This window comes from Stigmatopora argus, chromosome 21 (genome assembly GCF_051989625.1).
Source record: "Stigmatopora argus isolate UIUO_Sarg chromosome 21, RoL_Sarg_1.0, whole genome shotgun sequence".
Taxonomy (NCBI): Eukaryota; Metazoa; Chordata; class Actinopteri; order Syngnathiformes; family Syngnathidae; genus Stigmatopora; species Stigmatopora argus.
In genome coordinates, this window is record NC_135407.1 from 6,905,289 (window position 1) to 6,930,936 (window position 25,648).

The 25,648-nt window shown below is 40.3% G+C and overlaps 1 protein-coding gene across 1 annotated transcript in view; it reads left to right on the forward strand.

The window, feature by feature from the left end:
* csmd2 (CUB and Sushi multiple domains 2) overlaps nt 1–25,648 on the forward strand; it is a 108,568-nt gene that overhangs the window by 15,510 nt on the left and 67,410 nt on the right. Inside the window, exons 4-6 of the mRNA XM_077589836.1 lie at nt 7,280–7,392; nt 15,821–16,015; nt 19,273–19,480. Of these exons, the coding sequence (XP_077445962.1) occupies nt 7,280–7,392; nt 15,821–16,015; nt 19,273–19,480 (516 nt within the window). The remainder of the gene's footprint in view (nt 1–7,279; nt 7,393–15,820; nt 16,016–19,272; nt 19,481–25,648) is intronic.

The following is a 25,648-nucleotide window of genomic DNA, read 5'->3' on the forward strand; positions in this document are numbered from 1 at the left end:
TTTAATAATAGTGAAGAAATTGGATTGCTCATTTTATCATCTCAGAAAACTGAAATGATGTTGAGATTTATGGCTGTCAGCTGACACGTGAGGCATAATTACTGGGCTCGTATTGATGGTATAATCAACTAGATGGCTGTGGAAGTTTTGACATATCTCCATATGAAGTGTCTTGACAGAATGATCTTCAACTGAAAAGAAGTTCAATAGTATAGTAGTGTATTTGTAGGATTTTGGGTAAGAAAGTGTTTGCGTCTATAATCATGTCAGATCTCACTTTGGGCGTAATTTGATATAAATGTTTGATCCAATTAAGTGCCTATGCGTGATTTAAGTACTATATTGAACTAAAAAGCAATGCTTTGACTTCTACATATTAATATGTCACCAATGAGTGAGTGAACAACTTCTTTATGTTTATTATGTTAGACTTAATTTGCGGCTTCTCATTTCTCTCAGACGCTGGTTATAGCCTTGCAATTAGTGATCCAGACACCTTGTGAAATGTGACAATGGTGCGTTCAATACAGCCGCTATCTTAACTGTGTCCAAAGAATATGGCTGGAATTTACTCAAGACACGTTTGTCCTGACCAAGGTCGCAATTAAAATATTTAATATTCTCTTGTAAAACACGCACAGATCGTGAATAATTCTACAACAAATAACGCAGTGGTCTATGAACAATCCGAAAAACAGCACGTGAGGAGTACGATGCCTAAATTAGATCCGATAATGTTGACTGAGCCACAAATGAGTCATTTTGAAGTGATGGAAGCCATTTGCCACGCAAGTGCACGTTAAAGGTATTTGTAACGATCTGCTTTTTTGGCTTGAATGCAATTCATGATGAGGACATTATTCTTTTGAATGTGAGCTGCACATTCCTGGCTTCACTTCCAATCATTATCCTCTCCTCACCTTACCATCCTTGTTTGTTATTTTTACTTTATTTCTTTTTTGTATTGCTGCTGTTTGATCAGCTTTTCAGTTGGAACTAAAGAGCTTTACTGCCTCAAAAGTAAATAGCATTGCTTCGGCATTCCATCGGTCACTGTGTACCTGTTATCCCTGCGAGATAATCAGATTTAATGCCTAACCTTGTTTGGAGTCGATTAATGACAGCCTTCTGTGAAGTGGAACTGAACATGGCCGTGTGCAGGATCCTAATGCTGGAATTGGGCTTTATCTGACTTGGGTTATCACATTCATCAGCACATTTTGCTAACGTGGTCTTTTAAGGCATACAGTGTTGCCGTGGTGCCTGATTTGTACTAAAACAGGAAGGTAGGGGGTGAAAAATGTTTGTTTTTTGGTGTGCTTACGTATAGTCAATGGCTTTTTAGGAGTTCTTAAATGAGACAAGAATGTTTTTTGTGCAATCCAAAAACAAGTCTGCAACATGTTGACATCGTTTTTTCTGTTTTAAAAGCATTCTGCCACTTGTGCAAGTTGTTTTTTAGTTAAATATGCAAATCTAACATTGCAATTTTCTAGTTGAAATGCAAAACGTCTGTTATTTGTTCATCCCCGCTTCTCCCCGTGTTGTGTCTTCATTTGGAGTGGTGTTTTTCTTCCTTGCCGACACACTGATTGACACCGGGGGCAATGTCGAATAATTGGAAGGCACATCTCTGGGCAACCATCTCCATCATAAGCTTTGACACTTACCTGCTGATATGAGTCATGCGACTTTCAATCAATGTTATTTCCCCCTTAATTAAAAATCCCCCAGAGGATTGTTGCAAGGTGATCGCAGTAGAAGACCCACTCCGGACATACGAGTGTCAATTCATCTCATTTGGCAGCCTCGATTTGTTTGTTACGTGATTCATCGACACGTCTTCACAAGGGCAGACGCGATCCGATGCAATCATCTGTGCATATTTTCACTCTGACATATTTATCCCGCTTGTTTTTCGGATTATGTTTTGATGCATCATTTCAAGGCTTACAGTATTAATTTTCCACCTATTATGGCCCAAGTACTCACTAAAATACGATCGGGGTTTGTTATACGTGGTGACGCACTCCAACTTTATAGATATGTACTAATTGGCAAGGACCCGAGGTCATTTGCAGTCCGTTCTGGGAAAGATGTTGCCTCCGATTTGCTTGGAATTATCTGTCCCTCCCAGGCCGTAATGCAGATAAAAGTGATTCATTCCGGGTTGGAATTGTGGCTATTATTAATATTACATAAAGCCGTATAAATCCAGGCATCTCTTAAAGACTTTACACCCCAATAACGCTGATAAGGCGCTTGACCTTTTTCAGCTAAAATGTGCTGAGTATTGCCAACAATCGTCGCTCTTTCTGAGCGCTATTTCACTACACTGGGCCAAAATGATTGTACAACAGAGGACGGCTCATTTTTAAACGGTTTTCTAGAGCCGATTGTGATCATTGATCCTCGCGGTCGTTCCGCCAAAGCCTTTCGTACAGCCGTTATGAAGAAAAGCGGGGATGGTTGAGAATGTGAACCCTTCTTAATTAATAATGCAACTTAAACCTGTAGCATTTGCTGAAGGATTTTCCCTTAAAAGCAAGTGTAAGGGCGAACAAAAGCAGCTGGCATCACAGCTATGCGTCATCCCGCTAAAGAGTGCGCTAACCCCCAAGGGGATGCCACTCGTCGCTCAGTCACTGACCAGCTGATGCTTCCCAGAGTGTGATTTTTTTTTTTTTTCGTGCTTTCTGGACATTTCTCTCTCTTCTAAACGACAGTTGAATATGAATAGAAATTTAAGACGCGGCCTAACTTAGTGGGTGAATAAATGTGAGCGCCGCCATGATGAACCATGTTCAAAACGGCGACTTTAATTTCCAAGAATTACGATGCGACGAAGGAAGACATCTAATTAAAGACTCGGTGAAGAAGTTATCTGCGGTGAAGCTTTGCCATTTGCGTGCAGTCATCCCGAACTCCTCCACTCTTTCACACGCATGCATGAGTCCATTAATTCAGCCACTGATGACTTTAACAATTCTGCTGAGCAAATGACAAACACTCGCTAGCGTGTTGCCGCATAAATGAGGAATGCCGATGACATTTTTTTTCTCGCCCTATAGCTGTAAACACTTCTTTGTTGGTAAAACAAACCTCGTTTCGCCGTCGCTCACATTTCCCGGCATGATATTTTATTCCTCAACGTAGCGGCCCCTTACGCCCTTGTCACTGTGGAGAAAGCGGTTCATTAATGATTTTGCTGCGGTCGGTCTCTCGGTGGGCGCTCACTGCGGGTGATTATCTCGCCATCAACGCTACGCATCAGTGACATGGGGGGAACTCACCAGGCACTCGACGCATGAAAAAATCTTGCAGGAATGTGAATATTGACGAAAACATTTTTTATTGGAGGAATAAAGGTAGCCCAATCTTTTTTTTTTTAAATAAGAAGTATTATTTGAAACATTGATGCATTAAGGCAAGGGTGTCAAACTCGTGTTGGTTCGCGGGCCGCATTAACGTCAATGCCATTTCATGTGGGCCGGACCATTTTAGATCTAATATTTAGATTTTTTTTTTTATTGGATTAAAAGAACTGGATCAAAAGCCCTAAATAGTCCATTTTTATAGATCTAAAACAATGTTTATTTGAGCTTTTTTTCTTAGTAATGGAAAATGTCTTTTAATCATGTTTTTTTATTTAAAATGGAAACAAAATATTTTTTTAAAGTGGAAAACAGAAAATATTTGTATATTTATTTTTAGATTTTACAAAATGCTTTTTGAACTAAAAACACAAAAGAAAAAAATTGGATTAAAAATTGCAATGATTGATTTTAAAAAGGGGAAAATCAGGAAATGTAATGTACATCTATAATCATTTGAATTTGATCCTAAAACAGAAAGTCGGCACTCATGATTTACTTTCTCGGGCCGCACAAAATGATGCGGCGGGCCAGATTTGGCCCCCGGGCCGCCACTTTGACACCTGTGCATTAAGGGATAGGTAGGGAGCCGCCATCTTTTCTTCAAGCGATGATGAATTCAATTATGAAGGATTTTAGAGTTTAATGAGCAGCGGTACCACAATATGAAGGAATTAACTTTTGTTAGTCAGTCATTCAGACCCTGCAGGACCATGAATGATTATTTTTGACATATTGGATTAACTTAAAGATTCAATGGAAATATTTTGAGCATACATCCCAGGGACTACATCAAAGATCCCAGCCTGAAGCAAATCCATTTGATACTTTCCAGTTGCCCTGACGTGCAAGGATAAGAAGGGCCGATAGAAAGCCAGTCTAATTTGGAGTGAATTTCTTTTTTTTTTGTAAACTGTAGGGATGAAGTTGAGCAAATTAAGTTTACCCTCCAAGAACTCCAGTCACACTTTAACTTGTGATGAGTCACACACAAAATGCACTCAAGCTGAACTTCATCTTTTAAAACTTCTGATGTCTTTTTTGCATACATCATGGTTTTAAAAATAACAACGAATTGCATTTACATGGACTCGAATCCATTTTCTGGGGGAGGATTTGTTTATGCATGCGCATATGAGTCCATGGAATTAAATTGGGTCTTTTTTTTAACACTCCTGAAGTCATTAGGCACCCCCTGAGAAGAAAGTTTCACCTCATTGGTTGAGAGAAAACACTTTAGAGTGAGAATTTGAGGTAGTGTCACTTTGCTCATATGATTATTAAATGAACAAATTGGCTATATTCTTATCTTGGGTTGGGGTCAGGATCAGACAATTTGATCTTGACTTTGATGTCTCTTTTTTCGGATCCACCATGCTCCGTATCATCCCACACTTATCCTGCAGTGTGTTGCTGAACCAAGATGGCTGCCGTCCAATTCAATTTGTGGTCAGCGATGGGCTTTTCTGCTTAAACGTGTCCCATTATTCAGCTGCTATAGCTCATTGTGAGGGGTAAAAATATGTATCTCGTTTGATACTCATGCAGATCCAATTTGCGTCGTGCACTTCTTCCTTAGATAAGTGAAAATGCAGAAACCCATTTTTTTCATTCTTCAGCACCCTTAATAGTTTTATTTGACTCTTAAGTGTCTTTGATTAGTCTGTATGATTATTAGCATTGTCAAAAATGCCATCCTTCTGAGATTTTTGTCGATAGGAGAATAAGAAAATAATCAGAAGTTGGATATAAAAAAGAAAACAGCCTTTAGTTATACTGGATTATTTTTTGGTGTTCACTAATTCCTGCTGACACATTATTTGGTCATAAGTAAACGTTATTTACTGTATGATAAACCACTTCTATTCACCCTGAAACAGAACCAAATACTGAATACTACCCTATGCTAGCCTTTACATTTGATATGGATTTGATGTCTATAACTGAATGGCACCATATGTGACAATAAAATGGTAGCACTGTATTGCAGATGCTATTTTCGGACTGAGGCATTAAACGTGAATATTTTCCAGATGAAACATGTGGTAAAGCGTGTGTATGTTCGGGATGATGGGTCCACCTGTCATACAAAGATGAGTGCTTTAGGGTGAAAGGCTAAGAATGATGTCCCCCACTGTTATTTATGACAGCGGCGCTGGATGACTGTGTTGGAAAATGAGATTTGCCTTCCCGTGGAGAGGCCTGGGATGGATTGCCTATGATGGGATGGATTGCATATGATGGGGCCCAGTTGCTTTGGGTGAGCTCGCTCGCGCTCCTCCCTGAATCCCTGTGTTCGCATTTCGACCTTGCCAATGAATTTATAAACGCCACTCGGAAAACAGCCCCCCACCTCATTTCGCGAACCATCTGTGGAATGAGGGCAAAAATGCCCACGTATCATTATATCACTTGAATGCGTTGTCTTTTGTATTTATGTTCTTCGACTATAACCAGGCGTTAAAGTATGAAATACTTATAGCCACATCATACTTATCATTATCCACATTCAAACCTGAAAAGATGATTTGTTCGCCAAGACGCTATACGGGGAAAATTCTTGGTAAAAGCATGCAAATTGCCCTCTCAAGGCAATGTACACTAATTAGAAGTAATTATTGAAATATCATATTCAATTTCTGCGTCGTCAATGGCACACAGTGGACTTTTTGCACAACAAAGCAATATGAAATGCAATAAAAGCCCAAGAAATTCGTAAAGGACTCGTAAATGTTGATTATTTATTCCAGGAAGTCAATCGAAACAAAGATAATAATACGAGCTAGACACGCAACATAATATTCATATCAAAATTAAACTGGCAACGCAGACACATTTCTTGCAACTTCACATATTGACTTACTATTTCTAAATCTCCTTTGCAACAACATTTCAATAAGTAGTTACTGATCTCTATTTGTTTTACCTTGCATGCATGACCATAATATATTTTTATTTTATGTGTTGTTAGTGTCTTTTAATTTCAGAAAGTTAGAGCAGAAGTTTTTTTTTTTTTTACCTACAGACATAAAACATATGTTCCAATGTTAAACCCAAGTTTGGGTTTCAAGTTTCTGTGTAGGTTGTGAATAGATGTGTTTAAATTGTTATTTGTTCATTAACAATTAAGGGCGAGCGGTCCTTTCAACCACATCAGCTCGGATCATTTCCAGATCAATCATGAAACTAATGAGAACACATTATGGCAAATGGAAAGAGCGCTATATAAATCACCATTGTGGAATTAGTTGGCTCATGAGACTTGATATGTTTTTTTTACGATTCAAAGACACCTTCACCAAAAAAGTCCCATATTCCTTTCCAATTTCTAAAGTCCAAAAATATGTCTATGTCCTTACTTTCCATCATCCAAGTAGTTTTCCAACTTTCCCATTTGGATCCTCGCAAATGGCCCGCCTTATGTGTAGATGTCCCTAATGTCACACGCATATTTAGCATTTTCCCAATCACGTTCTGGTGAGGAGAGCCAGGATTGCCTGGCAAACATCGATTTATTGCACACACACTCGGCTCCTCTCACTTAAATAGCAAACATATTTTCTGTTCCGGCTAACTCGCGCATTTAAAAATGCTCTGCATGGTTATTAGGGATGTTTGTTGACTCAGGACCTGGCACTTTAATGTTTTTCTACTCAACTGTTTGCTCATTCTTACACGCTGTCTGATTCACTGCACGATCACAGTCCTTCAGTCTGCGCTGATGGGAACAAAATCTAACCGGCTCTTCTGTCTCCAAGAGTCGTCATTTGAAACGACTCTTCCGTCTCCAAGAGTCGTCATATGAAACTGCTCCTCCATGATTGATGGAAAAATGGCTTTAAATGCTTCATGAAAAAAAAAAACATTGTCAATTTTTTGCGTCTGATTGTTGGTGAATTTTTCAGGTTAACCGGATTCCAGCTGCCGCCGCCCATCGTTAGCATGGGCTCCAGACTGACTTTGTGGCTGCTATCTGACTACGCAGTGAGTGGCCAGGGATTTAAAGCATCCTATGAAGGTAAGATACCTTCATTGCTTCCCATTAGAACATAAAATGATGGTATATATCATCCAGGTGACCGCTTTAAAGAGACGGTGCTAAAAAGGAGAGAAAATAGTCTCTCCAAGGGCGGAAAAAGGCTCGTTACCCGAGCTTGTTGAGGGAGGCATTAAAAAAGGAGATGTCCTCCATGCAAGCCATTTTTTTTTCGGGGAACCTACGTGATTAACGCAGCAATCTTGAACCCCTACCCACGCTGTTGCAGTTTCCCTCCAAACCACTCCATCCGGCCAGAGCGGGGTGTGAGCATTCAACACGGTGACGTGGGATGCTTTATGACCCGCGCTTTAATGATATTAATGAATGCACTCCTCGGGCATGTACGCTTCGAACGGCGAAGCCAGGGAGAGAATAAATGGGAAGACGAGTGAATCGACTAATTAGGCTAATTACCTGACAGAGGCATTGTCAGTCTTTTGGCGGTAGCGGGAATATTGAGATTTGGCTCACTGGAGCGCTGTCAAGCCCCCGGGGAGGTTTTAAGACCACATTGCGGGGCCACGTGAAACTGAGGAAGGAAAGACAATGTTTACTCAGCTGCTTTTTTTTGTCATGGCCAAATACTGAAACCAGACGGGTGCATTTTACTGAGCGAGAATGGGATGACCGGCACTTGAAGATGTTCCACATACGCTCACTCGCCTTCCAACCAAGAAGTTCGATAAGGGAACGGCGCCCGAGTGGAACGTCCCTCTCGATCGATGGCGTCCGGGGCGCGACGTCCTCGCCTAGCTGAGCTTTGGAGTACTTTAAACTGAACGAGGTGGTCGGAATAGGGAGAGTTTCTTTTGGAATTATTCTTTAGTATTTTATTTCCTCAATGGATAACATATGGCACATCCATCTATATAAAAATGGTTCATTTCATTCTTTGCGAGAAACCCTAAGTGGATGATTTATTTTGACAGGCAACACTATATCACAGATTTGATGCTGCTACAGCCTGTCAAATGTCTTTGTTTGCATGGATATTTTTATGTTTTAGGGGTGGAATATAACACTGAAATACACCTCCCTGATAAGAATAATAATAATAATAGTGGAGTTTCGAGGGACCTCTAGCTGTGCGGTGTACATTATACTTGTAAATAAAGTGAGTAATATGGAATTTGTGTAAACCATTTTATGCTAAACAGTCATCACTAGCAAAGTTTTGCATTAAAAGGTGATAGTCAAGGTTCATAATAGAGTCGTACATACTTTAGGCCAACTTTTTGCTTCTTATTATGCACCCTGTGGAGCGAGAGTCTGCTATATAACATGAATTAACTTCAAGGAGAGTTAAAATTTGCATATTGTACATTATAGAGGTAAGAGTGGATATGTGCAGAGTGGAATTATCCGTAATACAGAAGTGTTTTGTAAAACCTTTCCCCCTGCAAAATAGCATGCCGTATGGGCCGGGCAAATGGTACATATTTATTATTACTACTTATAATCATACTGGATGCTAAAAAGGTACGCTTGCAACAATTGCAGCTTTTTGACTGTCCCGGCGCTTTTGATATTTATAGATCAGCGTGTAGTGCTTATTATAAGGCCCTTGCACAAAAAAAAAGGGATTGGGTAGGAAAAGTAAAAATAACTTGGAATGGTCCATTTGCAGCTCAATTGGATTTTATGTTGCCGGCTGCAAGTGTATTTGTCATGTTGTGGATAATTGTGCAAGTTGGGATGTGTGTGTGTGTCCTTGTTGAGGGAAATATTCAGTTAATGTTTGTTCCACCATCCTCCAAACTGTGATAATGGCTTCTATTGTCGGTGGCTTCCATTTTCTTCCCAAGCACTGTTTTGATACAAGCTCATCTTGTTTATGTTATCCATGTCTTACTTTCATCATATCTTTCAATAGGCCTAAATGGTACACCATAAAGTGCCTGTCTAATGGGTGAGATCAAGCCGAATCTCTGGTCTCCATGACAACCGTCAGACTCCCCCTTTTTTCGCCTCTTTACGAAATACTTTCTCATTACACCAATAGCAACAAGATGGAGGGGGATCCGGCTTAATACAATTTTCTTTTCATATATTTCCCACACATCACGCGAGCCTCCGATAAAAGATGACACTTTCCTAAATGCCCCCCCCCCTGAAGTTGTGTGTGCAAAGACAACAGAGCCCCCAATTGGGTCAGTCAAAGGGAAATGCAAAAATAAATATTTCAGCTAAATCATTCATTTATCTGTTTTCCATTGTGTTTATCCTCACCAGGTTCGTGAGACAGCTAAATCAATCTACTCTATAATGACGAATTTAACGCTTTTAAATCTCTAATTTATTTTTTTTCTCACACTAATGAACTGCAATGACAAATTGGAACATTAAATGGTGCAAATAATGATCATTTCAATAATGACTGATGATAAGTATCGCCTCAGCAAGTCTAAACTGGTCAAGGCAATCCGTTAACTGAAAATGTTATTTGGTTACCATGTACAGATTAATTGTTGCTGCAATCATATCTTTTTAATATTATTATTATTAATATTCTTAATATTAGTAAAGAGGCCCAATACTTGATAAGCAAAAAACATCTAGATTTTGTACTTGGTACTTTTAGAAAAAAAATAGATTTTTACAAAATACAGAGTATGAACACGAAATGAGCTTAATGCCACCTGCTGTTCCCGTAATGTGAACGCCATTTTACGACCAACCATCCTAACAGCACTCGAGGAAATCGGAGAATCTGAGACGGACGTCATTGACCATTGCGAAAGATGCAGCACAAGTAATTACAATACGCAATAGTTGAAATAACGGAGGTGTGAAAGGCTTGGTGAGAGGCAGACAAGGGTGACTCACAGTTGCCAGCCAATGCAGCTATGCGAAGAGCAGGTTTGAAGCCCAGCGGCGCTGTTCCGCCATCATTATTCCTGCGCTGCGCTCACCATCCTTTGCAGCAGTGCATTTTTGTACTCGTTCATCTCCAACCCAAAACATGCTCGAAATGCTCTGCTTTATTTTCCATTTGTTACACAATCAGTGGGGGTAAAAAAAACACTCCTACTTTTGCCTTTTAGTTACTGGGTCATGTCAAATTCCCCTTGATATTCCCCCCCTCTAACTTTCCCCACCTCTAAAAGGTTGCACATGCTGCTATTATTTGCGTGGCGATAATCTGCGACTTTACATTAGCGTGTAATTAAGAATGTTGGTAGGCCTCTTGTAAATGTCATCTTTCCAGCCCTCAGGATCGTAGACCTTGATGTAATTACACCCACTCTTTCCCAACTCCCATTCCCCCTCCTGTGCTGCATCCCCACATCAGCCACAATTATGCGGAAAAAATGACACATTTAGTTGTTGTTTTGATTACAATACAGTAGCTTGATGAATGGTTTGTGTGGTTACAGCAGAAAAGTCAGCAGGAACACAATTGGATGGTTAAAATATGTGCACTAACACTTACATGAATCATTTTAAACAATATAGAGGCAATGACAACATTCAGAATAGTCAAGCCATGTGATATATAATGACATATTACAATTGCACAGTACAATGCTTTTTTGCTGGAAAATGTTCAGTACTCTGAAAGCATTTCTTTCACTCTGTGTGTGCTTTCAGGATCCTACTTTTTGTGTCCTAAAAATATCATCGTTTCTTGTCCCGCTTCACTCTCCCCTCAAGAATAGCCACTGTTGCCCGTTTGCATTTTTTTTTTACTCCCACATTCCCACTTAGTCCCTCTCTGCACAATCTGTGCATTGTGTGGATTCGTATACGTGTTGTCTTCAGATTAGGTGGTCATTGTTTCAGGGTAGGGATGAACTTCCCGTTGTGTATAGTACCCACAAACCCGCGTTTCTTTTCTGGCCAACTCGTTCCCAACTATAGCTGTCCAAGCCCTCCAAGCTATGGGGGTCGGGAATCAATAATCGCCTCCCCGGGCCAGTGATGTGAATTAAAAATAGTGCAAGATTCAGTCAACCGGTGGGAGGAGCTATCATAGCCCAAGTGCACTCTGTACCTGAGTTAGAAATGAGAAAGAAAGAAAAACACAGTAACAGTACATATTACCACAGTGGGATGCGAGTGTTTTGCTCGGCAGGCATGTTGAGAACAGAAATTAGGAGAAAAATAACTATATTGAGAGTGGGAATTAGTTGTTATTGTTTTTTTTTTTCGGAAGGATAATTTCAAATCCATTTCATTTTTGAAGTGTTTTCCTTAGTCTAGGCCAAGGGTGTCAGACTCGGGTTGGTTCGCAGGCCGCTTTAACGTCAACTTGATTTCACGTGGGCCGGACCATTTTAGAAATAATATTTCATTTTTTTTTTTAATAAATGGATTAAAAGAACTGGATTAAAAGCCCTGAATATTCAGTTTTTTTATAGATCTAAAATAATGTTTATTTTAGCTTTTTTATATATATTTTTAGATTTTACAAAATGATTTTTGAACTAAAAACACAGAAAAAATGGATTAAAAAATTACAATTATTGATTTAAAAGGGGGAAAATCAGGAAATGTAATATACATCTATACTCTTCATTTTAATTTGATCCTAAAACAGAAAGTCGGCACTCATAATTTACTTTCCCGGGCCACACAAAATGATGCGGCGGGCCAGATTTGGCCCCTGGGCCGCCACTTTGACACATGTGGTCTAGGCCATTGTAGCTAATATGAACATTAAATGTATGTCTATATATTTTGCACCACTGTTTGTAGGCATAGCACAAATGTTCCCTCCATAAATAAACTCCTATTACCAATGAGGTCAGTTATTTTTCCCATGTTATGCCTAAAAAATATTATTTTGACATTTTTAAGGCTTTTCAAAGTACTGTGGGTTATTTTTATTTTATTTTGGACTATTTCATTCGTTTAAATTTGCAAGCACTTTGCAATGACGTTGTTGCTGTTCTAGTTGAAAGATTTCACTTTCCCAGTTAGACGGATTGCAGCACATAGACGACTTTGCAGAAGCCCTTTTTATGATGAAGCAGTTGCACAATAAATCCAATTAAGGTTTCAGCCGTGTTATCTTCTATGATTAAATACCCAGATGGTTATAAACAGGAACGTGTGCATTTTCACCCCGCAATATTATTGATATCAACAAACTTGGCCGCCGCATTTAATCATTTATCCAAGTACGAGCTCTTCTGTAATGTATAGTCATTCATCAGAAAAGAGTTATTGATCAAGGATCGCCTCTTCCCTCCTGTTTTTTTTTTTTTAAATTTATTTATTTATTGTAGCCTATTGACTCTGGAATAGTCACCAGTTAGCCATCTCAATTTCAAATGTCAGTCAAAAAAGACACATTGGAGGAGTTAATATCAACAGAAGAGTCAGTATAATTTTAGCTTTACCACATTCGCTAATGCTCAATAATTGGCCTTATCTCCCAAAGCAAAAATTGCAAACTCCTAATCCAGAAAAAGAGAGTAAAATGTGGAATTTATGTGAGTAGACAGGGTTGTGAAAGTTTTTCTTCCTCAAGCCAGTATTGCTTTTAACTTATAATTAAGAAGTGTGACATTGACAAGAATACTTTGTTTGTCTCCACTTATGTGGGAGGAAAGCTACATGTAAGAAAATATGCATACATTAGTACTTCATACTTGAAGGATTTTATGCTCACTGCATCCTGAGCAATTACAGTGCATACATTTTTTTTTGCTTCATATCTCTTATGGTTTGGCCCTTCCTGTTCACATATTCATTTTTGGTTTGCCTCGACTGTTTCCAAGGCAACCCGCTGAGCTAGGGAGAGTAGTACAGCTGAGGAAATGGGGGAAAAGCTGGACATAATTTTTATTAGATGAAGCTCATCCCGATTTAAGCCATACAAGTAATATTTAGGTCATTTTTTTTCGTAGTGTGAAAGTTAAAAAAAATACTACATAGGTCAATGCGGCACAGACATTTTGACGGTGGCCTTGACGCTTCCCTATCGGTTGTAGCATATTGCATTAAACATGATTACTTTGTGCAAACATCATATCCGCACGATCTCTCTATCTCAACTCGGCGGGCGTGACTCCGCATCCCTGCCTTTTATTAAATTTGTTGTTAAATCTATTGAACACATTTACATGCGCACAATGTCAACTAGGGAGGTCGGCAGTGTTTCCTTTCACATGAAATGCTCTCTTTGGTTGGGATTTTAAAATATGCAGTCTGCGTGAACTTCTGCACTCCAAAGATAAAACAAGTAGCAACTCTCTTGTGGAGGAAAAGAAGAAAAAACTGATGTTAAAAGCAAAATGTGCCCATTGAGCTTGTGCGATCCATTTCACAAATACAATGCAAGAACAGAGTAGGAAGAAGAGTCGTGAAAATTATTAATTATTCATCAAATTTAACCAAGGAACAATTTGGACCAAAAAGTACATTTAGATTTAGTATGGTCTTTGAGCCAAGGTGTTTCTTTTAATAGAGAAAATACAGTTTTGATGCTATATTTGGTCAATTATAAAAATCTTGACAAGATTAGCTTATTTGAGATATTGTTTGAGATCATCTTTGGGCAGTTATGACATTACATAGCGCACTCGTGCATAGGGAATTGAATATAATATTTTAATACTTGGATTCAATGTGTTTGTTGGTCATGCCTGGAAAATGAAGCACTTTGAAATGGTAGCATAGCAACCCTTGCCTCTTTAGTACATCAATTACAACATTACAGGCAGCAGTTTTGTCCACCTCAATATTGATTGAAATTATTTGATAGTTCATCACACAGTGGCTTTCTTTGAAACCAAAGTCCATGACCCGCATGTGATGTTAGCAATGCAAGGAAAATTGATCAACACACTCATCAGGCAAACAAACGATTGCTCGCAATCTAATTACTTGGAACCAGTCCTCAAAAAGAAGTGGTTTTCGATTGCTGTGTGCCTTAACTGTAACGATTTTTTTGCTTCCTTAATGCTTAACTGCGAGTCACGCTTTTGTAAGTTTTCCTCAACTATTTTGTCAATCCTCTTATCACATAAGTGGCATTTATAGCTCCCTGACAGCGACCCTGTACGCCAATTTCTTACTAAATGTTTTACCTTGTTAAAAGTGTCGCTGTTATATCGCAAATAAAGCTAGGAGAAAGAGAACAGACGTCTCACTCTTGTCAATTTGAGTGGTCATTTTATGAGACCGGTTTCCAAAGAGGAAATTGGAAGGAAAAAGTGCTGGCTGGGGGGTGTGATGAATAGCGAGAGTACTTTGCGGGTGTGTTTGGGTTTGTGGGCACTTGATCACCTTTGCATGGCAGCTCCGTTCTTTGTAGACAGGGATGACTTGATGGACGAGGGACTTCCTTTGCCATCTCAGCAAGAGGAAGAGCGTCAAACGTCTTGACCCCGTGGACGAGCAATGTTGCCGTGACGTTGAATTACGGAGCTGTCACGATGCCGCATCCTCAAGGGGGATTTTGCCGTCTTTCCACCGGGGTCAGAATTTAAAAGACAAATGGCGAGACCCTTTCGGATGAGGTTAAACATCATCCTGCAAAGTTTAAACGTTGTGTGTTATCTGCGATTTAAATGGTGCTTTTTAGAGGTGGACATGCGACAAATGATTCAAATCCATCATCCTGACGAAGCCTTGTTTCAAAGGAAAAACACAAACAAACACATGGGCTATGATGTGACAAAATGGCCGTTAATCCCGCCGGAGTCTTGTGGGAATTGACACTGCGCGAAATATCAACCTAATGCTCTGAGATTAATGCTCCAGCTTTCATATCAATACTCCTGAGATGCCGCTACTTTAGATACTGTTAATAAATAATGTGAAATAGACAGGCCACTTTGACCAGAGTGACCAAAATGCCTCACACAAGCGTGAAAAACAATAATGAAAATAAATACATGTAATCATTATTTTAGGTGAATTTTTCAACCAAATAAGTTTAAAAATGGAAGAGAATGTTATGGTGGAGTGATGCCAGTAAAACATGTAGCTTCATGAAATCCATTCTGTCCTCTACCAAATCCCTCCTGAGACATTGAGTTCCATCCAAAGTCCAGCACATTTTCTGCACGGCTTTGTGTGGAGCTGCGTGGGACTTAAAAAGCAGGAAGTCACAAGACACACTTTTGTCATTTATCCACACGCCCAAAAGACCAAGCAATCTTCTTTCCAAAATAGCCTCTTTAATGCAAGTACATCCATTTTGGTATCATGTCCCCTCTGAAAGATGTTTTTTTTCACAAAAATATAACAGCCTGAGGAAATACACGTCCAGGAGATAAAATAGGTAGAATGCTAATTGTTTTGTTTACACAATTTGCAATAAAACACATAGTGTCAAGAGTGATAATCGAATGAGAGAAGAGTGTAAGTTTTGACAGCTGTTACTAAACTTAGCCTGTTCTCAACCATGTTTTAATAAAAAAAAATGATTTTTATGTTGTTTTTTTCTCCCCAGCTTTGCCAAGCTACACTTGCGGTAATCCTGGACTGCTCGTCAACGGCCACCAGCAAGGCTCCACGTTCACCATCGGGGACAAAATCCGTTACAGCTGCAACACGGGTTACGTGTTGGAGGGTCACACCACGTTGTCTTGTCTCGCCACTTCAGCGGGAACTGCTGCATGGGATTTTCCCCTGCCTTATTGCAGAGGTAAGTCATGTGGAAGCATTGGAATGGTGTATCAAATCGGTGGACAAGTGGTTAGCGCAACGGCCTCACAGCTGTGAGCTCGAGGGTTCGAAACCAGGTTTGTCCTCACTATCTGGAGTTTGCATGTTGCATCTTGCGTGGGTTTTCTCTGGGTACTCTGGTTTCCTCCCACATCCCAAAAACATGCAAACTAGGCAGGTTGAACACTAAATTGCCTGTTGCCTGAAGTCAGCTAGGATAGGCTCCCAGCACCCCCGCAAACCTTGTGAGGATAAGCAATTCAGAAAATGAACGATGGGATAGGCTCGAACACCCCCTGTGAACCTTGTGAGGATAAGCAATTCAGAAAATGAACGGATTAATGAAAACAATCGTATCAGATGGTTAGATGGAATCTATTTGAAATCGAGCCCAACAGGTTTTTAGGTCTTACCTCACTAGCCGCCATTGACGGTAAGACACGCCCAATCCATTTTGACTTGGGGGAGCCCTCCTATCAAATACCGATGTCGGCAGATTCTCAAAATCATACAAAAATATGTGCTGGGGACACGGCTAGTAAAAATCCACAGGCTGTCTTCTGCATTTTGCTTACATGGATCTCTTATTTAGCATGACAGGAGCTCATATGTTCGCTCCAAGTCAGACGCACATGCCAGTTGCTTCTCCCCACAGTTAGACGGCAGCCCTGCAGCAACACCTGACAGTTTGGACCGTCTGAGCCAAGTGGACGCAGTTTTTCACCCCCACTTTCTTTTTTTCTGGGAGCCAGTTCACCGGAGGTCATTATGCTCGCTATAAAGGACGGTCCATTTGTATAGAGAGAGGCACATTAACATTGTACGTGTATCGAGCGTGAACATTTGCTGCACCTGAATATGTCAGCATGCCTGCTGAGCGGGGAGCTCATACACTGAGCCATCTGCATCCAGGTCAGGAGTCAGGAAGTCCACACTTGAGCACACATGGCTGGGTATGCTCACATGCCAAAATGTGCAGACGCAAGCCTGGACGGAAACAACGAAAAAAAGCATGTTACCATGCATGTTCAAAACCTTTTTTGTTTAAATGAGTGGCTTTTTACTTCAGCGTTTTTTTTGCCCTTCTATAATCCAGCACCAGTTTAGCATTTAGAACTTAAATCTGCCATTTCATTTTCCTCAACAATGCTCACCAGGACTCCCGAGGCACTCAAGGATGCGATTCCGTCAGCTACTCGGACAAAATTACATGCGCGCTGTTAAGGCTGGCAATTTCTCTTGTGATTAATTCAAGTTTCCCAGTAGCACATGAAATTCAACATGTATGCCCGCGGCCGTCTTCGCCATGCACAAGAGAATTTGTAATGACACTCCAGTTACAGGCAGTGGCTGGCCATTTCTGGCAGAGCAGAAATCACAATCTGCTGTTTGGAGCGGTCGCCAAAAAGCTTCTTGTGCAATTCGGCCAGTTGACCTTTAATTGAGTGTGCCGTTTGGGCCATTAGAGGGCTAATTTCTACCCGGAATCGGAGCTTTCTGTTTCTGTTCATTCATCGCAGACTCGTACAAAATTAGTTCATTACAGACAGCAGGTCCAGGTTAACCATATTTACTTTTATAAATGTTAACGATGGCGGAATATTTCTTCGAACGTATAAAATGCTGTTGTTAGAGATGTCATTTTGGCCAAACTTTATCGGCTGGATTCCCATAATTCATCAGTTGATGAAGATATGATTGTGAAAGTGAAAAAAAAGGACAAGTCTCATTCACTGCCCGAACGTAGCTTAACAAAGCAAGCAAAATGTCTATTCAAAATACTGCAGAAAACAAAAGAGCTGTGTAGTTTATCACCGCAGACTTTACAACTGCAGCCATGGCGAAGCATATTGTTAAATCAATTTCTCTCCACATTTTATTGACGTCATTTCCAATGCAATTGTTTTATGACATCTTACTAAGATGCGTTTAAAATGTCTTTAACCAAACCCATAATATCCTACACGGTCCTATCTTTCCCACGGCATTCTGGGGGCCCGTAACTCCTCCCCCATCATAAAAAAAGCATGAAATCTTGACCGACTCCTCGCAAATTCGTAACCGCGGCAAACTTTGGCTTCCATAACGGAGGATGTTGAGAGTACTATCTCGCCACTCACTTGAACATTCGCCAGTAGACAATTTATCCCGGCTATCACGGGGCCCGCGGTGTCTCTTTTAGTTTTTCACGGTTTGCATTCGCCAGCGGCAGATGCGGAACAATACGGAGGCGGGGTTTGTGGCCATATCCCGTCCTTCGAGCGTGGAGAAACTGGCTCGTGCGGAATTTCAAAGCTCCCAGCCCTCATCAGCTGTCACTCTTCTCCCCCTCTGCCTTTCTTCCCCCCTTGGCCTTCCCATCCCTCTCACCTGCCTTCTCTTTCTGTGCGCCCTTCTGTCTTGCTTTCCCTCCTGTTTAAGTTCACACCTCACAGCTTTCCGACTGTCTGTACACTCGCTTGGCCTCCCTCAGGGGGTTAGCGTTGTGACAAGTAGGATGGATGACGGGCAGTTTGAGCTGGCCACCCATTGATGAGTGCCACACCGGACTCAAATAAAGGCAGATTCCATTAAAAAAAACAAGGGTGGGATGTCACATTCAGTCCTTGTCAGTGTAACATCATTGCATTCTCGTTGGTTCAATTGTCTCGCTTAATCCTTGCGCAGTAACAAGAGCTTCTTTGATTAGCGCAAATATGAATTAATAAAGAAGCAATTATGTCTTGCCAAGTTGCATCATGTTGCATCATGCCCCCAACCCCCTCTTGCACATTTTAAAATTAATTTAATGTTCCCTGACCTACATTGATCATCCAGGTCTGCGGAACACTGTGCTCACACAGTGCAGGTTTGGGTTTCATGAGGACCTTTTTGCTCCCAGCAAGAAAACAAATAAAATCTTAAACCTACTACTTATCCTTATTAATAATAAGATCCATTATGTTAAAAAAATGAATGACTAGTTGTTGTTATTTGTCCTGTTTTACCACACTTGAAAAATGACTTTTTTTTTTCCCTAAGAGTTTGTGATTATATTATTTTATTTTTTTTGCCCCTAATAATTCCATTTTTGTATAACTATCATCCTCTAACTTGATTTCATTTTTCTCAGTTGCACTTGCCTCATTTAAAATGTGAAGGCATACCCTGCGCATTGAATGACAACCATGCTATTATCTTTTAAAGTTATTTTTTTCCCAATTCCACTGACACTTTTTCTAATTTTTTTTACCCCAGCGGACGACGGGTGTGGCGGGACACTCCGAGGCCAGAGTGGAGTGATTACCACTCCCAATTACCCTGCTGAGTACAGCAATAATGCTGACTGCACATGGACCGTCCTGGCTGAGCCAGGAGACACCATTGCCCTGGTTTTCTCTGACTTTCATCTGGAGGATGACTATGACGTTCTGGAGGTCAGCGGTACGGAGGGATCCTCGCAGTGGTGAGTCGTCAGCATTTTTTTGCTTTCAGGTTGAGATGCAGTGTGCTTTTTAAGTAGGCACGAGTGAAAATCCGTAGATTAAGAGGTCGGTCGAAACTCGGGAGGAATACACTATTGGAGGTTGCGTACACTTTTCTGTAGTGCTCATTTTAAAGTGGAATTCAAATAACAGCAACAAGCCACTTTTCCCACTTTGTCCTGTAAAAGAATCCACTGAAATCGTTCACAAGTGAATCATTACGCGTGGCGTTAACAGTCTTAATGTTTTAAAGTCTCCGACACGCGATAGTGGGCAAGCCAATATCCTTTCAATTAGTTAGTCCTCAACTCACAAGCTCATCTGGAATGATAAAGAGGTAGGACACCATGTGTCAGCGTAGTCCTCACACCATCTGTGGCAGTTCCCACGTGTGGTGACAACTCTCTTAGCATAGGAAGTAATTAGCCAGCACGACACGCAAACCTAAGACGCGAAAAGTAGGCGATGCGGGCTTCAAACCGTGCGCAATTGGTGCTCTAATTAGACCAGGTATGTGTTCAGTGTTCGGTAAAGAATGAGCTGCTCTTTTAAACGAGAGAATGCTGCGAACTTGCAACTGGATCTGAACGTGGGTGGGAAACAAAGATCCAGCACTGCCCAACGGAGCCCAAGGTTGGCCATCTTGGGGCTAAGAATGTCCGGTAATCTTGTGTTAATGGCTGACCTGTTAAAGAATAGGTGGCTATCACAGTCAATCACTATCGAGATCAAGATTGTAATTTGCTGGAAATTGTAACTTGTCTTGTTTCAGCGCACGGAGGCATACTTTGATTGGCAGCTGTACAGACTTAGGCTTGTGAAAAGGCAGCATAGAAAAGATAACCTTGAGGGCCGCCATCGGCAGCAGATATGCGCATGCTGATTAAATGTCACAGTGGAAAGGTTTTGTGAAGACAAGAACCCGATTCATCCTACATAGGACATTTCCCCATTGGGCTTTGTTGTGCACCACTTGAGCAGAAGAATACATTCTTCAACAATTTTCTTGTTTTTCCGAGCCATTACAAGAAATGTGATGGCAATGTAGCTATCTATCCAACACCAGTCAATTATCAGAAACTCATTGGATTATCTTCTGCTAAGCTTGACGAACATCAATTTCACTTGTCTTTGGTGGCCTTTTGTTTTGGAAATCCGCCTGATGTCGTCTTATCCCCTGCCGATACTTGAGATATTGTCTCAGCCTCACTTCTTCTGTAAAAGGCAACAATATTATGCTTCGATTGCAATTTGAGTGGCAGAAAAACAAGAAGTCGCTTATGTTTTGACTGTTGGTGCTGAGTATCAATAAGCATGGAAGATAAGTCTCTTAAAAGAAGATTATAAAAGTAAGCTTTTACTGCAGCCAAGAAAATGACTTCACGGCGCTAAGGTGCTTTGCTCAAGAAGTTAATTAAACCGATGTCAAATCTGATGAAACATTAAAAACAGCACTGCTTTCATCTGACAGCCCTTGCACATTTTTGATTTCTTTAAATCTCCCGCTGCTACGCCAAACAACAATACATTTATTCTAGTCCATCAGGACGGCATTATCTTGTTTCCCTGGGGGTGAGGTCGGTTGATCAGAAAGGCCAGGATGTTCCTAATCTCAGCCATTTTATCCAAAGCTTGGCAAGGCTAGCCAGAAGAGAAAATGTCTCCTGGGTCTTCTCTAGGGGGGGCTCTTCTATCTCAAAACACTTTATCACCTAAGCAGATGCTCTAGCAGTCTCATTTTGTCACATTTCCACATGAAGGAGCACTAGTAGTCTCAGGTTTTCAATGTATCTTTAAGGGTGGTCTCAACACCCCTGTGAGGAAAATGATTCCACCTCAATATAATGCACATATTTGCTCCCCTCATTCTCCATATTAGAATTCGCCGACCACACAATGACACAAAGATGGTCATTTTCCATAAGATGTCTGAGTAGCCGTGAATCCGACAGCAGACGTGTCTAAATAGAGAATTCTGTCTCGGAGAGGATTGGATGCGCGTTTCGCAGCTTCGTGTTTGTCACGCGGTGACCTGTTTCTCATAACGCCAAGCAGCAGGATTGGAAGGACTTTGCTTCAGACCTCTGCTGGTAATTCACGGCAGCATCGCAAGTCCGGTCACGTCCGCGAGGGCTCGACTGTGGCGTCGCTCCCGCTCTCGCCGTGGCGCGCGAGTCGTAAAACATGGGGGCCAATCATTTTGTCTGATTGTTTAATGAAAGTCTATATGCTTTCATTACATATTCTATAGTCATTTAGTCCAAGTGGTGCTCTCGTCATAAAAGCAAACCAATCATCCAAGAAAAGGTAAACTAATGGGGAGTTTTGGTCATTCAATTCAAGTTTCCAGACTCCAGGTTTTGTCCTCCGTATACATAAGTTTGTTACAGTTGTTTCTATTTTTATTAGTTTCAAATGTTGTTGCAATTTAATTTTACATGACCATTATAATACACATATTTAATATAACTTCAATATCAAAAGAGGATATTAAATTGAGTCTAAGAAGATACTAATGTCATGTTAGGAGCCAGATTATATTTATTTTCTTTTTATGATTTATGAATAAATTTATTCGTTATAAATCCAACCACCCAAAGTTCCAGCACCATGGCCATGTTTCATATATATATATATATATATTTTTAGGTTGCGTCTCTGATATGAAGATGTAAAAAGAAAAATAGTGGTGATGTGACAGATAATAGCAAAGCATGTCAATGCATAGGACAACCTTTGACAACTCTTACAGTTGTCAATAGTTGTCAGAAAGAAAATATTTATCCTCGCCGGAATTGACTGACTTTTACAAAGTCGCTGAATTGATGAACTTCGACCTTGCAGATTTATGACTCACTTTGGTGCCTTAACCTTCAAAGTAAACACATGAATTGGGCACCATCTGCTAAACTTTTCATTCCAACGGAAAAAAAAACTTCTTTTGAAATATTTTACTTGTACTTGGCTGGACTATAATTCTAAACTCTGGTTAAGTCTGTCTTGGAAGAATGGATCAATAGCTGTCGCTAGCAGTCTGCCAAACAATGCCCCTCCAAGCCTATTTGTCTGAGTAAAGATTTATTTACGGCAGGTCTTGCTTGAAGACTCAATCTGCAGCATTTCATTCATCAAGCACGTTATCTCTAAAACCTTGTCCCTTATTGTAGATTGGCTCATTTTAGATCACCAACACTTGAATCAATCCTCTTTGCCTCCCATTGCTCATCTAAAAAACTGCAAGGTGATGTACAAAAGCGTCGTGCTGGAAAGAAATCAAGGTTAGGCATTTGACGAGGTATTCCGTCAACTTTGCAAAGTTGCTTCCTTTTTGTTTCTCAAGGCGAAGAATCTTTTTAGGCTACAGTGAACAGGTAGTTTTGCAAAACATCATTAGCATTCACCATTAATTACTGTGAATCATTTGTGTTTTATCAAGAAGAAACAGCAGGAGTGGCAATTTACCCTGCAATGTTTAGTCTAACAGGCAAAGCATCTCCCCACGGGCTTTCAGACTGGATGGCAATGTGCTTGTGTAAGCATGTCCAGCCATGTGTTACCACACACCTTATTCCAGCGAGAGCACCAGAACACGCGGAGGTTAAAGGCAATGGGCCACATCGTTGCACCCTGACTGGGTGTCTCCTTAGTTCTGTTTACACGGCACCGCTGGGATCCAATCTGTCACTTTTAACATACCCTTGAATGCACTATTGGCTCGTGAGCTCTACACAAAAGTACTGTTCTATTTAAAGTCTATGCATTGATGCCTGGAGTGGGGGAAAACAAAAAATCCAGAAGTATATGTACTTCAATGCCTGTTGTATTTTCTTTGTGTGTTCTGTCGTTTTTCCTATTTAGATTCGTATTGCTACTATACTTTGGCCTTGTCCAGTGAGTGGTTGCCACAGCGACTCCTCTTTTCCACTTCACCCTGTCCTTTGAATCATCCTCCCCTTCAGTACCCTCACTACATCCATATATCGTTTCATGGAAAGACCTCTCGGCCTGTTTCCTGGCATTTCCACCCTTAAGAACCTTATCTCTCCTCTGGATATGTCCAAACCATCAAAGTCCTGGGTCTCTGTGACTTTGTCTCCAAAGTGCATAACCTTCATTCTTCCTTTTAATGTCTCATTTCTAATCCTATCTGACCTGGAGAACCTCAGAATATTCATCTTTGCTACTTCTATCTCCGCTGAGCTACTGTCTCCAAGCCAAACTTCATAGCTGGCCTCCATCGTCAACAATTAAAAATTCAAGACATCATTTTGGTGCATACCAAAAATGAATGTCCACTGAGATAAGAATGTCTTCAAATCCATGTTTGCAAAGATTTGTGTGTTCATGCTGCAATAACAACAAAAACAACCTCTTCCCATTCGAGAAAGCACAAAGATGTCCCCATTTGGTCTGGGTCACTCCTGACACACAAGTGATTCTGGCTATTTTTTCATCCTCCATTTTTCATGAGGCAATCTTGACACACACGGAAACAAAACATTGATATCGTCGTTCCAAAAGTAGACATGCTTGCAAGTAATTTAACTTGACAGCAAAACGCCAAATTAAATGATGGCATAATAGTCAGTATCTTGTTTTGTATTTCACAATAACGTATCTGTGCCCCGTGATTGGCTGGCCATTGATTCAGGGTGCCCATAGTTGGCTAAGATAGGCTCCAGCACCCCCAATAACCTTTGTGAGGATAATCGGTTCAGGGAAAAAATATATAGCTTCCATTTATGTTCAACTAGACACATTTTCCTATTGAATAGCTTTATTTATTTTTTTCTATGACAACCAACTTTGTAAATAAGCTCCCAAAAAGTTTGCACTATTCTTAAGTCACCTTTTTGATGAGCAAGCCGTTGTAATATATTTGAAATTATATCTCAAATGGCTTTAGGGGTTTTGGAATGAGCCAGAAAAGTGTCAGCATCATTGATCTACATTCTACAGCTTTTCATTTCACTTAGTCTAGAGACAGTGACAAGCTTGGCTGACAACCCAAACAATACCTTTGTCAAATTGCAATATGACATGACTTGACCAAATGTTTCATGCTGAATGCTTTTTCAAGTAATTACTTTGGTCTACATGCACTATATGTGCACTGTATAAAGCAATTGTCCATTTTCCCCCCACTTTACTTTGCCCTAACATTTTTTTTTTTGCCTGTGGTTATTAGCTGTTCTGATTAGTGAAAAATGTGAGAGTACGGATGATTTTAAAAAAAAAAAGGGATTAGTTTGGTCCGAGGTTGCATGGTGGCACAATTACTGCTGGCTAGCGCTTATCTTTTTTCCACATCAGTGTTGCTAATATCATCACACTATTAGCTGGACTATCACGCTCACAGAGGGTGAGATAGTGAAGGATTATGAAAGGTGTTGTGCCCAGTGAATTGAGAAAAAGATGCGCGGTTGGTCACAGCATGCTTAATTAGTCCATTGTTTTCATGGATGATACGGATGGAATTGGTACGCTCATCCTTTTGAGTGCGGGTGTGGAACACGGAATCTTATGTTATGTCCAAGTGTGGAGCTGTTGTGTTACACTGGGAAATGGCTATCATTTTTATTTATATACATATATATGTATATATATATTTTTCTGGAATGAAAGTGTGCCCGGTGAAACTAATAAATGTGTGTTCTACGTGGCTCCGCTGGTACTTAAAAAAAATAATTAAACTATATTTTGAAGTAACTCTGGTCAGTGGGGGGTAAAATAGCTGCAAAAAACATTCTTTAAACGCATATGCCAGAAGCAAAGTAGACTTGATAAACAACTATTTTAGGAATCATACACCATGAAATTAGTAACCTCCACCTACTGAGTGGTTGTTTGAAGACGTAAGTCACCTCAAAAGAGCTTATTTGGTCAAAATGTCCACTTTAAAGAAACATTTGTGTCTGCGTTATTGACAGATGATGTTCATTGATGACTATAGTATTATGGGTAATGCTAAAATATCACCCCAGTGTTTTAATATGATTTTTTTTAAATGAAATATCCAATGACGATTTAAACAGTCTGTACTTGCCTTTAGTGAGTTAGTGTGCATGCATACAAAGAATTGCTACTCCAGGCCAAAAGATGTAGACATATATTGAGTTTGCATTGATCGCTGAAGTCCATTTTCAATA